Below are 17631 nucleotides of genomic sequence, written 5' to 3'. Positions count from 1 at the left end.
GAGTGAGATCATACAATATTTGTCTTTTTGTTATTGATTTACTTCACTCGGCACATTTTCAAGATTCACCCACGTTGTAGCACGTGTTAGGACGTCACCTCTCTTTGTGGCTGGGTAATATTCCGCCGTAAGTATAGTCATGCATCACTTAGCATCTGTGAAATATGTTCTGTGAAAAAGGACATCAGGTGGTTTGGATGTTGTGCGAGCACCGTGTTATATACAGGCAGTCCCTGGGTTACAGACAAGTTCTGTCCCCAAATCTGGCTTTAAATAGAATTTGTACATAAGTTGGAACAATTAGGTAAGGTTCGTATCTAACATCAGCTAGTCAAATGTTTGTCGTATTATGTAGTATATAGCATACTTTTCTATGCATAAAAAACATTGAAGAAACACTTCCAGATACACTAAACCATCTTTAGCATAATAATACGGTAACAATGATAATATTTAGATGCACGTTGCCAAGTATCAACCTTTTGTTGTTACGAACAATAGGCTTTACAGGGTTGGTTCATAACTACGGGTTGTACGTAAGTCAGATATATTCATAACCTGGGACTGCCTGTACTTAGCAAAGCTATATGGGGTACCTGTACTGACTAAATAGCCACCAGGAAGCGTTTGCTGCGTCTTGTTCTCCCATCGGGATTTCTGAACTCCATTATAACCTCATGGGACCACAGATGTATATGAGGTCAGATGTTGCCCAGCCAGATGTTATGAAGCACACGACTGTACATACTCGTTGTTGTCAATTCCAACTCGTAGTGACCCTATAGGACATAGTAGAATTGCCCCATGGGTTTTCCAAGGCTGTAAATCTTTATGGAAGCCGACTGCCACTTCTTCCTCCCTTGGAGCAGCTGGTGTGTTCAAACCACTGACGTTTCAGTTAGCAGCCAAGTACTTAACCACTGTACAACATCCATTCATTTGTTGATGGACATTTAGGTTGTTTCCACCTTTTGGCAATTCTGAACAATGCTGCAGTGAACATTGGTGTACGTGTGTGTTTGATTCCCTGCTTTCGAGTCTCTTGGGTATATACCTAAGAGTGGAATTGCTGAGTCATATGAGTTGAAATCGACCTGATGACAATGGTTTTGTTTTTTGGTTTTTATGGAGCCCTGGTGGTGTGGTGATTAAGAGCTCATGTGCTAACCAAAAGGTCGGCAGTTTGAATCTACCAGCCGCTCCCTGGAAACCCTACAGGGCAGTGCTACTCTGTCCTATAGGGTCACTATGAGTCGGAATCAGTTCAACGGCATGGGGTATGGTAGTGCTATGCTAAACTTTTCGAGGAACCACCAGACTTTTCCACAGTGGCAGTACCATTTTGCATTCCCACCAGCAATGGATGAAGGCTCCAGTTTCTCCACATCCTCACCAACAGTTGTAAATGTTTAATAAAAAGAAAAATAAGCAAGGCTTCTGGCTTTTTTTGGTACTCATATTTTCTCCTACACTGCAGTATTTTCATAATCTTACTTTCTTGGCCAGGCAAGAATTGTAAGAAAAATAAACTTGAATTCAGAATGAACAATCCTTGTTATATATTTTCTAGATCACTTATTCCTCTCATGAATGTTAGAGATGTTTTGTAACTATCCAAGAAACAATGACTTGCTGTACAGAAGTCTACCAAAACCTATATATATTTGCAGAAGTGTTTAGTCAGTAGAAGCCATGGCGTTTCTTTTCTTTGTGTCACAAATCATATCATGTTGAGCCTAGTAAAGAGAAAATTTACAGAGTATGTGAGCATTTGACAATAAATTCAGAAGGTAGATTTTTGCTCAGAAGAACATCTTGATAATCAGAATTGTTCACAAATGGAGTAAGTTACTCGAAGAAAAAATGTGTTCTCTTTCTCTGGTAATACTCAAGCCGAAGCAGGATATTACAGAGGGAGTTTAAACCTCCTGGGGGCAGGAGTGATTGCTAAAATAAAGGACTCCGAAGGTGTCTTTCAGTTTATGGTATTGGTTAAAGTAGGTTCTCTCAACTCTATCACTTACTACCTATGAGGCCTTAGGCAATATACTTAATGTCCCTAAGCCTGTTTTTTATCTTTAAAAAAAGGAGAACAACTGTATCTACTTTATAACAGTGATATTTGATGAGCATTCTAAGCACCTTGTTGTTGTTACCTGCTGTTGAGTCAATTCCAACTGACAGTGACCCTATAGGACAGACTAGAGCTGCTTCATAGGGTTTCCAAGGAGCAGCTGGTGGATTCAAACTGCCGACCTTTATGGTTAGCCTGAGCTGCCAACCATAACCAGTTCACCACCAGGGCTCCTCTAAGTACCTTAGAGGTATTAGTTCTTTAAAACTCCTCACCACAGCCTTCCGAAGTGCTACTGTGTTATCCTCATTCCACAAACGCAAAATTGAAGCCCAGAGATGTTACATAATTTGCTCGTTTACTCAGTTGTGATTTAAACTCAAAATCTGCATTTTTTTTAGCCCCTGCACTATGCTACCTTGTATTACCTCTTAAAATTTTTGTTTCAAATAAAATAATGTGTGTAGACACCTAGTATATGCAAGTTCAATAAATGTTGGTTTATTACTGTTGTTATTTTTAGGATTCTAATTTCTGTATGTTTTTCATTTTGCATTTTTCTAGCCTGAAATACTTCGCATGCCCTATCATTAAAAAAAGTTCCAAGTCCCACCTCCTACATGAATCCTCTTCTGAGCTGATCTCTCCCATCTAAAGATTCCTTATGGTAGCTAAAGGAGTATAGGCTTTGGCCTATGAGTATCTGCTTTATCAATGATTGTGCCTTATTGCTTTTTCTACTCTAGTGATTAAGAAGGAAGAAATCTTTCACATTCCACCTCCACTCACAGGAAATCATTCATCATTCATTTATTCAATAAAGACATTTTCTGTCAGACTCTGCAAAGTGCTAGACATATAATGGGGAACAAAACGCATGGTTCTTGTTCTCATGGAACATTTGGCCATAGGATATGACATTAAACAATGTATAAATACAAATTGTGGTTAAGTGTTATGAAGAAAAAGAACAAAGGGGCCATTAGAAAGCTTCTTAAGGGAATATAATCTAGATGGGGAAGTCAGAGAAAGCCTCTTTTAGGAAGTAACATCTAGGCTGAGACCTAAAAGTTGAGTAGAAATTTGCCAAGGAATGAGGAATGAAAGAGCATTCCACTCAAAGACCCTGAAGTAAAAACAGAGCTTGGTAGTTTAGGTGCATTTAGAAACTGAAGAAAGCCAAGGTAGCTGGAATATAGTGAAAATTCAGGAGAGTTAAAAAAGGTAGGCAAGGGCCAGACTATGTAAGGCCGTGTCAGAACCTGGTAAGGAACAGGTTTACCATCTTGTGCAGTTGGGGGGTAGGGTGGGGGGAGACTATTATCTGCACAGTACAAACTTTGGAAATTAGACCTTGTCTAAATCTTCACTAGAGGGGCGAGGATGGCCATAGTCTTAAAAAAGCTGAAGAATACTGATCCACTGATAGCCTTGGCTTCAAGCTTATTAGTGTTGCTTCTAAAAAAGGGAACCCCTTAAAAATCAAATCCGATAGTTTTGCTTGGAATTTACTTAGTAAACATCCACACTGTTGTCTATGAGCCAGACACCAAAAGGAGGTGCAGATGGTTGAAGGACATTGCCTCTCACCACGAAGAAACTTTAATGGCTAATAGGAAGTGTCACAAGATCAAGTAATATAATGAAGTGAATAAAAAGGGTAGATGGAAGCTGTAATGAACATGGCTTAAGTATGAAATTAAGCACCTGCAAAGTTCTGAATTATAACACTGCTGTTATATATTGTATGTTGAGGTTTAAATCACATACCCAATTCGGGGCCTAAAAAGCAGGTTGGAAAGGCAGGGCGGGGAAGAGCAGTCAAATGAGTTACTACATGTCGCACACCCCAAACGATCACTGACATGGTGTAGAACATCACCAAATGTAGAGGAGGAAATGCTGCTGCACTGACAGTACAGGATAGATTTATTTACCAGAACAAGCTGTTGGTCCCAAGGGCTGCTAACCAGTGTTACTTTCTATATCCCAGAATTAAACCCAAAGTGGTGAGAATAAAACTAGGGGCTTCTTTCAGTGGGTAGGCCTGGCACGAGATTTCCTAAATGAATCCACAGGCAGACAAATTACCAAACTTACTGAGGGGATTATTTAATTTTGTCTCAGGCATTCCATAAAATCCTATAGATTAAAGCCAGGTGTGGTTCTTTGGAGAGAGGCATCTGGGGTCTTAAATGCTAGCAAGCAGCCATCTAAGATGCCTGAACTGGTCTCAACCCACCTGGATGAAAGGAGAATGAGGAACACCAAGGACACAAGGTAATTACGAGCCCAAGAGACAAAAAGGGCCACATAAACCAGAGACTACATCATCCTGAGACCAGAAGAACTAGATGGTACCCGGCCACAACCGATGACTGCCCTGACAGGGAACACAACAGAGAACCCCTGAGGGAGCAGGAGGGCAATGGGGTACAGATCCCAAATTCTAGTAAAAAGACCAGACCTAATGGTCTGACTGAGACTAGAAAGACTCCAGTGGTCATGGCCCCCAGACCTTCTGTTGGCCCAGGACAGGAACCATTCCCGAAGCCAACTCTTCAGACATGGATTGGACTGGACAGTGGGTTGGAGAGGGATGCTGGTGAGGAGTGAGCTTCTTGGATCAGGTGGACACTTGAGACTATGTTGGCATCCCCTGCCTGGAGGGGAGATGTGAGGGTAGAGGGGGTTAGAAGCTGGGGAAATGGACACGAAAAGAGAGAGTGGAGGGAAGGAGCAGGCTGTCTCATTAGGGGGAGAGCAATTGGGAGTATGTAGCAAGGTGTATGTAAGTTTTTGTGTGAGAGACTGACTTGATTTGTAAACTTTCACTTAAAGCACAATAAAAATTAAAAAAAAAAAAAAAAAAGCCAGGTGTGGTTGACCCCTGTGCTCTGCAAGTATAAATGCAGTAGCTTTTTATAGGAAAGGATCTAAACTGTGGTTTGATACTCAAGAGGTCTTAAGGAAGTGTGGAAGGAGCCTGGGAGTGATTAAATTATCAGATACCACAGAAATAAAGATATTAAAAACAGCAATAATTTTTTTTTTTTTACTTTATTAAATTGCTCCTCACAGAATTCTTTACAAAAAACAGCCTTAGTCATCATGCCACAGAAAAGTCATTCAACAAATACTGAGACCTATGTACAGGACACTGATTGAAAGAGAGAATCTGTGTTCCTGGCTCTTAATCCAATTCCAAAATATTTAAAATTCTGTAAGGTTAACTCAAAAATCTTAAATTTATTTCATTTACAATTTCAGTAATGCTGATGTTTGGATTTGGTACTGTGTTTGTAGTGGTAGCTCTATTTTTTGTTCACAAGAACAAAAGCCTATTATTCTCTTGGTATCTAGAACATGTGTGTGTTTTAGATACACATTTATATATTAATATTTATATAATATTTATAAAAAAACCATTTTTCCGAGTTGTAAATAAATAGAAGTTTTAAAAGAAACCAAATGAGTATAAAAATTAAAATTACAATCCATTTCAGTTCATTAATTCCAAAAGTTTAGACAAAGTTTTGGCTCTTTTTCATGAAAGAAACGTACGAACTGTACCCTTGATTGTGCCTCTACAAATAGGACATTTTCTTAGAGACGGGGCACATTCTTTGCATACTACTAGATGACCACAAGGAATAAACACTATGGACACTTCTTTGTCCATACACACTTTACATGTTCTTTCTTCCTGTAATCTCCTCAATTGTTCTTCCATTGGTAGATCTAAGAAGACAAAAGAATGTTTATTGAAAGGCAATGTGCTTTTTCTCCCATAAGAAGCCAAGAAAATAAAAACAATGTTTTCTACTGGTCTAGAGCATTAATATTGTTTTACCTGAAACATCTTCTGTGGGAATATACTTTATGTCCTGTTGCACTAAGGGAGAAAAAGAAAAAGCATTATCATACCAAACATATATGTGAAATAATGACGATTGTGAGGAGGGCGCAGGTCCGGACAGTGTTTCATTCTGTTGTACACAGGGTCGCTCTGTGTCGGGGCCGATTCAACAGCACCGAACAACAACATACCAAATAAGGTTGACATTTAGCCACAAAATATATATTTTCAAGTGAAAAGTTTAGACTGGCCAAATACTATAAATAATTCTCAGGATGCAACAACGGTCTTTAACCTTTCTGTGCAATTAAGAGTTTTATAGTGTATAAACCAGTTGCTGTCAAGTTGATTCCGACTCACCGACCCTATAGTACAGAGTAGAACTGCCCCATAGAGTTTCCAAGGGGCACTTAGTGGATTCCAACTGCCTACCTTTTGGTTAGCAGCCGTAGCACTTAACCACTAGGCAACCAGGGTTTCTACGGCTATAAAATTAATATTTTATATATTGGACTGAGTGATTTTCAATCATCACAAGTTATTAATGATAACATATTTTCAATTCACCGAAAAATTTCCCAAAAAGAATTTTCCAGCACTTACCAAATAAATTCTTGTATAACACGGGGTCATTTTCTTGTAGAGAGCTTCTGAATATGGCAGCTGCACTATTTCCTTTTACTAAAATAGTATCAATCAGCTCTCTTGCTTGTAGAGGTGTCTGTGTTTTCTGTTTAATAACATCATATTCTTGTTCATTAATTACTCTGGCAATCATTAGACTATCCAGGATTGGAAGCACACAAGTCAAATGTTGAAAAAGTGCCATTCTATTCTTCCGAATTAATGATAGATCATCTTTATAAGAAAGAAAGACACAAACACAAACATGCTCAGACTCTGCTCACAAAATTCCTTCTATACCTATACATATAACTGAATGAAAACCAATCATAATCCTACATCAGTCAGGCACTGAAGTTGACTGCTACGTTTTGGGGGGGTACCTAGTCCCCCTTTGCCTAATAATAATACTACAGATAATAGGGACTAACACTTAATGAGCACAATATTAAGCACTTCACACATATTAGCTCATTTCATCCTCACAACAGCTCACCTCATCCTAACAATGCCTTCATCTTACAGAAGAGAAAACAGGCACAGCAAGGCAAGGAATTTGCCAAAGGACACGCAACTAGCAAAAGTCAAACCGAGGCAGTTTGACATCAGGACCTGTGGTCTTGGTCAAATAAACTTTAGGTTACAATACTGAAATTCCAATTTAATCTAGTCAAATTGAGGAAAGGTCAAATTAAGAGAAATTAAAATGATAGAATTTTTTTTTCTTAAATTGCCATTCTTCCCTAAAATTTCTTTACAATTCTATTTTAGGTTGAAATTTTAATCATCTCCTCAAATTAGATGTGCAATTTCCATTAACTAAGTATTTTTATAGTAAAGGGGGGAAAGCACTAACAGCATTTTAGAAAATAAACCCGACTTGTCAAAGAATACCTTCTCATCCTAAAGGGGCCACCTTACTCTCCTGAAAGATCTAGGTTTTATAGCAATTGGCAAACAATTCTATGCTTTGAAAATCTATAATGTTATCTCTTTGAGATATGACTACGCATTTATGAATCGAAGTTTATTAGTTAATTATGATATAGTTTTACCATGAAACTACTGGGCTGTCTGAAGTAACAGGGCACACAACTGGAGCTATTCAATAAAGAATAAAAACTGGTGCTTAAAACTGGACTAAACCGAAAGCTAAGAAGCTTCCCGAATACAACCAAATACTCTGAAGGCCAGAGTAGCAAGTAGCAGGGACAGGGATCTAGGGACCACGGTTTCTGGGGACACCTAGGTCAATTGGCATAACAAAATGTATTAAGAAAACGTTCTGCATCCCACTTTGGTGAGTGGCATCTGGGGTCTTAAACACTAGCAAGCAGCCATCTAAGATGCATAAACTGGTCTCAACCCACCTGGAGCAAAGGAGAATGAAGAACACCAAGGACACAAGGTAATTACAAGCCCAAGAGACAGAAAGGGCCACATAAACCAGAGACTACATCAGCCTGAGATTAGAAATGCTAGATGGTACCTGGCTACCACCGGTGACTCCCCTGACAGGGAACACAACAGAGAATCCCCAGTGGAGCAGAAGAACAGTGGGACACAGACCTCAAATTCTTAATGGTCTGACTGAGACTAGAGAGACCCCAGAGGTCATGGTCCCTGGACCCTCTGTTAGCCCAAGACTAGAACCATTCCTAAAGCCAACTCTTCAGACAGGGATTGGACTGGACTATAACACAGTAAATGATTCTTGGCTCAAGTAGACACATGAGACTAAGTTAGCAGCTCCTGTCTGGAGGTGTGATAAGAAGGCAGAGGGGGACAGAGGCTGGTTGAATGGTCACAGGGAATACAGGGTGGAGAGGAGGAGTGTGCTGTCTCATTAGGGGAAAGCAGCTAGGAGTACCTAGCAAGGTGTGTATGAGTTTTTGTATGAGAGACTGACTTGATTTGTAAACTTTCACTTAAAGCACAGTAAATTAAAAGAAAAAAAAAAAAGATGTGGATGGGTTAAAAAAAAAACTGGTGCTTATTTGAAAAGTCAAGGCTTTAAAGATAACTGAAGCTCTGAAAATAAATGAGGAAAGAGTACGACCCAGAATAGTGCCTAGAAACCAATGTTCTGTGACTATCTATCGAACAAATGAATAACCAAGTCTCAGTTATTTAAAGACAGGAATAAATAAGTAATAGCCACAGGGGTAAAAGAATTAGGACTTAATATATGTTAAATTATCTGCTAGAGAAGTAGTGATATACCAGGAAGTAAAAATAAAATTTATACTTGGTGTTGAAATACATTTCTTCAATCTAAGATTTACTTTTTCTAGTTACATTTTTACTAAAGCTAATGTAGTAAGTTCTCTGTTTGAAATTCTTAAGAATTCTAAAATTGGATAGTAGCTGGGAAAAAAACAAGTCTTATTTGAAAGTTATAGACTATATTTTGGCTCATAAGAAATGACTTGAATATACCTTTGAAGCAGATTATCCTTTTATTCTAGAAAAAAATATCTTCCATTGCCTCTTCACTTACACACCTCTTAACACATTATGCACCACTGTTCTTGGTGAGACTATAAACATTTACCTAAAGGTAAGTCTTTTCATTCACTCATTCAAAAAATATTTCTTGGGCACAGACTATGTTTAGGCACTGTGCTAGGTAACAGATAAACAGGTAAAATGGTGAGGCTGATAAGCTAAGGGATCTTTCTGACAACACAGATTATTGCATATTGTTAATTTAGACTCATCTCTGGAGACTTCATTGGCTTTCTTTGAAAAACACAAATATTTTATAGCTGGGTGTCCTTAAATTTCATGAGGTGTGTAAACAATTGTAGGGATGGGTGTTCTCTTTTTTGAATAATTGTTGACTGGTGACCAGTGACTCACACGGAGAAGACTACCTTTTGGGAGGTCACATTGGCCTGCTTTTCACTTTCACAGTGAAAAAGAGAACTTATAGACTGGGCAAAGGCTAACTTGGACTATGTTTCTATTCTACTGATGATATATAAAAACCAGTTGGTGTCTAGTCAACTCTGACTCACACTGACCCCAAAGTGTGTCAGAGTAGAACTGTGCTCCATAGGGTTTTAAATGGCTAATTTCTAAGACGTAGATCACCAGGCCCTTCTTCTGAGGCGCGTTCGGGTAGACTAAAACCTCCAACCTTTCAGTTAGCAGCCAAGTGCATTAACTGTTCACACCAACCAGGGACTCTACTGGTGGTACACAGGACTGAGTAATCACATTTTGGTAATTATACTGATGCTGGATTACCATGGTCTGATATGTTTGTCTGGGTGGAGCCATAAAACAGATCCACCTTCATGGTAAGTTTGTTCCCAAATGGAGTGGGTAACCTCCTGTCAATCATCCTAGGAAGAAATAGATCACAGATGGCCTTGGAGAAAGGCAGGGGCAAACTTTTTTCTCTTTTTGGGTTTTACAGATTTTTGGGGACCTGACCTTTGGTAAGGGGAAACATGCTTGGGGCCTTCTTAGACATTCATGTAAACTGGCCAGAGCTACAGAAATGAAGCAAAATCTAGGTGGAGTGAATCAGGAGGATAGGCTTAGGGGGACCAAGAGAAATCACATATAGTTGCAGTTGTAAACTGCCATCTGTGATATAATTCCCTTCTGTTATCCCTAAATCTTCTGTAAAAGCTTATTAAAAGTTACAGTCTGTTTTCAGCTGTGTTGAAGGGACTTAGTGGTCTGATCCTTGCTTGGGAAAGAGCGTAGCAGAGAGAGATCAGCATTTCTCTTTGTCCTAGGCATGAGTGATGATCATAATGAGAGCCACCAGACAAGAATGGACATGCCCAGAGGAAGAGAGTTGCTGTGAAGGGCAAGAGAATAGCAGACAGGTTAGCATGTGAGGGCCTGGGGTAATCTGTCCTGAAGGCATGTCAAACAGGATCCTAGGACTTTCCTAAATAATGGACACTCTGAAGGGAGCTAAGTTCTTGCATGGGCAGGTAGAGGCCTTAATCATAATCTGTGCATTAGTTTATAGTCACAGGCTGAGATATGCTGTTATACTAATGTTAAATTACTAACCACCCCTGATCACGCCCCAGTTTTACAGCAAAGAGGATGAATAACTGGCCTGTGATCAAAACTGTGCCGTGAATAACTACATACACGGTCAACTACCCAGGGTAAAAATACGAATTAAAAAAAACCGGTTGCCGTCAAGTCGATCGCAACTCACAGCGACCCTATAGGACAGCAGAGAACTGCCCCGTACAGCTTCCAAGGAGCGCCTGGCGGATTCTGTGGACTTTTTGGTTAGCAGCCACACCACTTAACCACTTCGCCACCAGCGTTTCCAAAAATATGAATTAGGGGAAAAAAATATTTTCACTCAGCACATGTATTTTCTATTTACTGAGCAATTCAACTATATTTTAAGGTGAAGAAATTTTTCAGGATTCAAATTCAAAATACTAAGCATCAGAAAAACCTGACTGGATTTACTTAGGAGTATATTTTCAGTAACTTTCACACAGTGATATCCAAATCCTTGTGAAAATACGGACTGTATAAATAAATACACGTACCTGATTCTTTTTCCTCGGTTTCTCTTTCTTTCTCCTCTTCTCTCAGTTCATCTTCTGCATTAAGTAAATCTAATACAAGATCACTGATGGTCTTATAATTTTCTCCAGTCATGAGGATTTTACTCTGAACTGTCTGTTTTACCAGCCTTCTGCTGAAGCCCATTTCCAGGGCAGCTTTAACTACACGTGTATTCATCATGACTGCATCTTCTGAATGGTTTTCACCAGGTCCAAAGTGAATAACTATATGGAACAAAGAATTGAACACCTATTAGGATAATCTATATATTTTTTAATTGAAAGTTATTGCAATATTAAAAAAAAAAAAAACCACAAAATCCAGAAAGTGTGTAAGCACTATTTCATATAAATTTGTTCAATTTAAAATAGTGATATATACATTTATTTACTAAAGTGAGAATATGAAATAGTGTTCAGATACAAAATATGCATTATCTGGCATAACTGGAAACATATATATATATGGGAGAAGGAAACAATGTCCAAGATCACTTTCCTTATCATAACACTTATTTGATCTGTGTATTGGTCTGTATCCCTTAGACTACTAGCTCCTGAGAGTAAGAGTTATATATCTCCTGCTCTCCACTGTTTCCTCAGAACAGCAAATATACAATAAATACTTATTGAATCAAATTGGACACTAGATAACAGAGTGGAAGAGCCTGTTCAAATACTGGTTCTGTTACCTTGTAAGTTTAAGATGATGAACAAGTCACTTAACCTCTCTGAGCCTCAAGTTCCCTACTGAAGAGGGGGAGTAGTACTTTCTACTCTCTCTGTTTCATAGAAAGAATGTGTGAGCCATCTGTCATAGTGCATCTACTCTCAAATACTAGTCCAAGAAGAGGGGTTAGGCCAACTATACATAGTTTGCTAAAACTATAGATTCCCAAATACTATTTTTAGATACTGATTCAATTCAATAGGTCAGAAGCAGAGACTAGAAATCCATAATATTTTGTGAAAGTTCTCCAGGCAATTCTGATATGTACTGAGGTTTGAGAAATACCAATGTAATCTATTCGAAAATGCATTGTAAATTGTCAATTATAATGCAAATGTACATTATAAACTTTCAATCTTGACAGTACCAAGTGGTTCTATTTAAATATAGTAATTATTATACATACTTGGTGACTCTGCATTTTCATCTTCTGGAGTGTCTGAAGTAGATAACAGCTACAGAAAAAATACACATACAAATTAAAATATAAACATTATCCTACCCATTGCAATAAAAAATGGTCAACAGACCTATTTTATTCAATTTATTGCAAACTGACTTGCTTACTGGCAAAATAAATTTTTTAAAGTCAAAGTAGTATTTCATTTACATAAACTAATAGAGTTTCTTTGTATGTATGTTTAGCAAGTGAAATCTATTTTCATCAAGGCAGGAAGAGCTACACCTCTTCAGTGACCTATGAGACAGTACTGTTTGACTTTCATCCCTGGGTCATCCTTTGGGATGTTGGACCCTATGTCAGTTCTGTTGACAATAGTTAGGAAGTAGCTGACCATCAAATTATTACGTAAGTTCTTAGTTGCTCTTCCAGAAAGATTAGAAATGGCAATAAAATTCTCTTTCTCAAATTTGTTTAAGAAAAATTTACATAGTAAAACTATTAAATGTTACAATCACAGCCATTTTTTCCCTCAAATTTATTGTAACTTGATTGGAGAAATGCTTAGAGAAATAAATATATCATTTTTCAGGAAGTTACTGATTATGAATCTATTTTTCTCTAAAGGATAGTATTTTCTGAGATCATGCTGGATTTTGTAAAAAAAACAAAGTATCTTTTTAATGCAATGCTTGCTTTCTCACTAAAATACCACTCTAATTGTCAGAAAATAATTTATCTGTTACTAATCTGTAATTTAAAAACAACAAAAAAATTCTTCCTACCTGTTCAAGCAGATGAGGGTAACTGGCTTGAACTCGACTTATGAACTCTTGTCCTTTAATTCGTATCAAGTACTCGCACCTAAAATGTAAAAAAGAATATAAAGTTGGGGGTAATTTTATAATGGAATGAAAATTTTCATAACCTTGTTCTGCCTCTCTAGGTATTTATCCCATTTCAAATCTGGTTAGATATTTGCCCCAAATCAGAGAACCATTTAGGATCCCTGATTCTAAACTTCAAAATTAGAAAAATAAATCTTAGCCCAGTGTGAGGTAATGCTACTGCATTTCTTATTCTTTCAAAATTTTTTCCCCAAAACTATCTGGTAAGCATCGTATAATAGGATTCTTAGGCTTTTTCACGAGTTTTTTAAGTTTGCTTTTTAAGATGCTGCTTACAGCTAACATAAATTTAATTTACTACTAGTTCCTTTATTTTCATAAAGTTTAATGTTTCACAAAATTAATTTTATTATATTTACCAAGATATATTATTCTTCAGCTAATTTTGGAAAATTCCTAAATGTTTGTGGTCATTTGTGCAGAGCTAACTCATCACTTGTAGCCTGCTAAATATTTCAAGTGAGCATAAGCGTACATGTAACTACTCAGCTATTTGTTGACCATATGGGAAGTTAACAAGTGGTATGAGATACTTGCAGTCAAAAGCAAGTTGATGTAGACAAGAGGAAGGCTATAAATAAGTGATCTAAAACTGATATTTCTCTTCCTTCTTTCCCAGATTTTCCATCTTATATGTCCCCTAGTGGTAACAACTTAGAAAGAACATATACCGTTCAATAGTTAACCTTTGAAAAAGGCATTAACAAGATGGGTCTTTCATAATTTAATTTGAACCATTTGGTGTTTTAATTTTTTCCTTACTAAAATACATGAATATGTGTTCTACAGTTAGAAGATTCTTGGTGCCATGTTGTCAGTAACTATTAAATTAGAAAATTACGTGTAGCTGAATTTTTCCTGTGTCTTACTTAAAGCAGAGACAAACATATTACTTCGTTTTGCTTTTAAGCCAAAAGGTAATGACCCCGATATGGTAATGTTGTAATGGCATTCCCAGGAGATACATGCCAAAGTACTCAGGGGTGAAATGTCATGATGTCTGTAACTTACTTTCAAATGGTTTGGTAGGAAAATAAATAGAGAAAAAAAATAATGAAAATAAGTTAGAATACCAAGTTTAGAAGCTAACATTCAATAATACAAAGTTTTGACCATGAAAAATATGTAGGCTACCTAAATTAGATGGAAAAGGGAGAGTGCAAATAAGTGTAAAATAATTTGAAGTGTAAGACATAACAATGAAATACTACACAGTGATCAGAACAGATGAAGTGATTCTATATTTACGCTGCCCACCCTATTTAATAGTGTAACTTGCTGGCACACCCAATTCCTCTTACCCTGCTCTCCCATCTCTCTTTTTCTATCACACTAGCTTTATGCTACAGAATATTCTTTTTTTTTTAGTAATTGTCTGTCCTCCCCTGCTACAAAATTATGAGTGTATGAGACCAGGGATCTTGTTTTGTTCAACTGGTATCTTTTAAGCACCTAGAACAGTGCCTAGGAATAGGTGTTCTATTAATACTGTTGAATGTCGAATGAATGGAAATACGGCCAAGACATAGTGTTGACTGAAAGAAGTTTGAAAACAATATGTATATTATCTCATTTATATAAAATTGTATACATTTGTCTATATATGTACATACAGCCTGGGAAACTCCATGAGGCAGTTCTACTCTGTTCTATAGGGTCACTATAAGTCAGAATTGATTCAACAACACTCAACGAGAACAACATAGAGAGATATCTGGAGGGATGGTCACTAAAATGGTAACTGTGGTCATCCTCAGATGCTGGGATTTCTGGACATCTTTATGTTTTGTCTCTGTACTTTTCTACAATGTGTGATTATGTTTTTATAATTAAAAAGCATATGTTATTTTTAAAAATATATTTATTTAAAAAAATGTTTTTTTAAATCCCAAACCTATTTCTTAAATTTTCATCGAAACCTTTTAAGTCATTCTTTTTCTAAGTAACCCACATAAAACTTACCCACAAATGTATTTCTGAAACAAAGACAGAGTAAAGTAACAGCCGATTATAAGGTAAACACGTACAGCTCGCTATCAATAATCACAAAAATTTCCAAAGAGAAGTTCCAAACAATTACCTTGGAAACCACTTAGCATGTTCCACCCATGGATCGTCTCCAGATTCCCAACACCTCAGTCCACCATCACAGCAAAAGCATTTGACATCATCGCTATGACCTAAAATTAATTTTAGACCAAAACTTATGAATACATATAACTTGCCACAAAAATTCACAAGGTAAAGTATATTGAATATTTTTTGTTGTTTTTAGATGAAGTTTCTTACCCATATAATAAAAGCCAGCACTTGCAAGCTGCTCGGGATGAACTGGAACACTAGCCGGCCAGTTACAGAATGTTTTAAAGCGAGCTGCCTGTGTCTGCATGCTCAGATTAGAAACAGTGTATCTTGAAGATTCTTGAAGCTGATTTTCTAAAAACGGACAGTTGGGAAAATGTCTCAAGTGTTCTGACATAGCGTCATCCTTCAGTTCCCAATTGCTCAGTTTTCCACCACAGGCAAAGCAAGCCACTTTGTCTCCAGGTCCTACATAGTAAAAGCCTGCTTTTGCCAGATCTGTTGGTGATAGAAAGGTCAACGGCCACATCTGGAAAGTAAGTAACCTGGCTTTTTCAGTATTCATTGCACAACTGTAGGGGCTTGTCCTCAAGGCAGAAAAGGCTTGATTTGCACTGGAGTTCACAGGGTTTGACGAAAAGCTTGAATAAGAGCCGCTGAAGTAGCCACTGTTTTCCAAACTTGGTAGTAATGAATGTGTGGAGTTTATCACTGAAGAAGAAAACACAGGCTGAGAGGTGGCTCCCAGACCACTAAATGAACTTAGATTCTGAATGAAGCTGCAGCTGGGATACAGCTTTTTATGCTTTTCAATAGCGTTGTCTCCTTGTTTCCAGTTATCCAGCATCAGACCGCAACAGAAGCATTTGACCTTGTCGTTCACACCAGTGTAATAAAAACCAGCCCGAGCAAGACTCCTTTCTGAGATGGGAACTCCAGGGGGGAAAGTCGAATACGTAGAAATTCGGTACAGTTCACATGAAAAGTCGTATTTCAATTCAGACATGTTGGTGCTTTTCATCAAATTTGATAAGAATATGCTATTTTCTGTGTTCATAGTGAAATGGATGGGCAGGAAAAGGGACTAGCCTTTCTCTGGGGAGGTAGTTTTGTGCACGGCTTTTGATTTTGTTATTTCAGTACTAGGATGAACAAGAAATTTCGTTCTTTTCCTTTTATGAATTTAGGGTTTCAGCATGGTCAGATTCTATATCTTTTACAGATAAACCTCTAAGGGATAGTTAAGGACAGTTATCCTTTTTCTGGCACAACTGCACCTTTGTGTAATCTTTATGCATACGCAAATGCATCTAAGCATGACGCCACATAGTGACTTAGGGTGAAAATGAAAACTCTTGGTAGAAGTGTAGAGTGTTTTAGGTCATCAGGATGCCAGTTGGTGTCAGGCATCCCCACAGTGAGGTCATCTTCTCTAGGCCACTAGAATGTTTCAGTGGCATTCCACCAGCCTGAAGATAAAATGTCTGACTCACATAGCTAGCGTCTTTTCATGGTGGAAAGCTATGCTCCTTAAGTGTTCTACAGCAAAAAATGTTCTAATTGTTTATTTTGCTTTTTGTAAGTTACGAAATTCGGCAGCCAGAAAAAAAGCATACCTACCTCAAAGAAGGAAAAAAGTACATTACCATATTTCACCATTTCTAAGACACATGTTTGAATATCCCTGTTAGCGAGAGGCATCTTGTAATTACTGACATACTATATTTTAATTAGCAGCAATTTTTATTTCTTAGAGGTACATAAAATAATGAGGTATCTTACAACTGATGACATCTTAGACTCAATGAAATATGGTATATCCCAAATCTTTCTCAAATTAAATAATTTCTATTCCCACAATCATTTTTTAATACGGAAAACAAAACAATTTAAGATTTGCCTCCAAATAAAAAGATGAAGTCGTAACAGTGTTGGCTGACACATCTTAAAACCTGCCTTTAAGATTTATGAGATAATAATTACTTCCTCATAGATAATTAGGAACATAGTTGCTTAGTCATAGCGATACCATTTGGTCTTGGCAAATTAATCAATTTATTTTAAATAATATTGTATTTATCACTTTGTGTCCATTTTCTTTCTGAATAAGTTTATTTACTAAAATTGAACCACCCAGTCATCATTCTCATTCTCATCATTCTCTGAGATAATAGACCATTTGACCAAGCTAAGTTTAGACTTTCAAAATATTATCAATAGTCTTGGAAGTCACTGGATAGTTTCTTCACCAATCATCATGTTTCTTTCCTACTTCCCCGAAATCTGTTGTACCTATCAAAAAGTTTCATTCTTGACATTTCTTTGTCATCATAGAAGTCTTTTAACGTGTCAAAGGTCTCATTTGCATATCTGTCTAATTTAGCAGAGAGTTGAA

At 37.4% G+C, this 17631-nt stretch overlaps 1 protein-coding gene across 1 annotated transcript; it reads right to left on the bottom strand.

Annotated features, from left to right (window-relative positions):
* Nucleotides 1-5115: 5115 nt before the first annotated feature.
* On the bottom strand, nucleotides 5116-16293 carry LOC100659163 (baculoviral IAP repeat-containing protein 3). Its single transcript, XM_003415600.4, has 8 exons — nucleotides 15444-16293; nucleotides 15235-15334; nucleotides 13032-13110; nucleotides 12253-12301; nucleotides 11099-11341; nucleotides 6537-6791; nucleotides 5928-5969; nucleotides 5116-5815 (listed from the first exon to the last, which is right to left on the bottom strand). The coding sequence occupies exons 1-8, from the start codon at nucleotides 16291-16293 to the stop codon at nucleotides 5622-5624; spliced, it is 1812 nt and encodes a 603-aa protein (XP_003415648.1). The 3' UTR covers nucleotides 5116-5621.
* Between the last annotated feature and the right edge of the window lie 1338 nt (nucleotides 16294-17631).

This window comes from Loxodonta africana, chromosome 7 (assembly GCF_030014295.1).
Source record: "Loxodonta africana isolate mLoxAfr1 chromosome 7, mLoxAfr1.hap2, whole genome shotgun sequence".
Taxonomy (NCBI): Eukaryota; Metazoa; Chordata; class Mammalia; order Proboscidea; family Elephantidae; genus Loxodonta; species Loxodonta africana.
The sequence above is the reverse complement of the archived record's forward strand: the minus strand, read 5'-3'. Positions and strand labels throughout refer to the sequence as shown.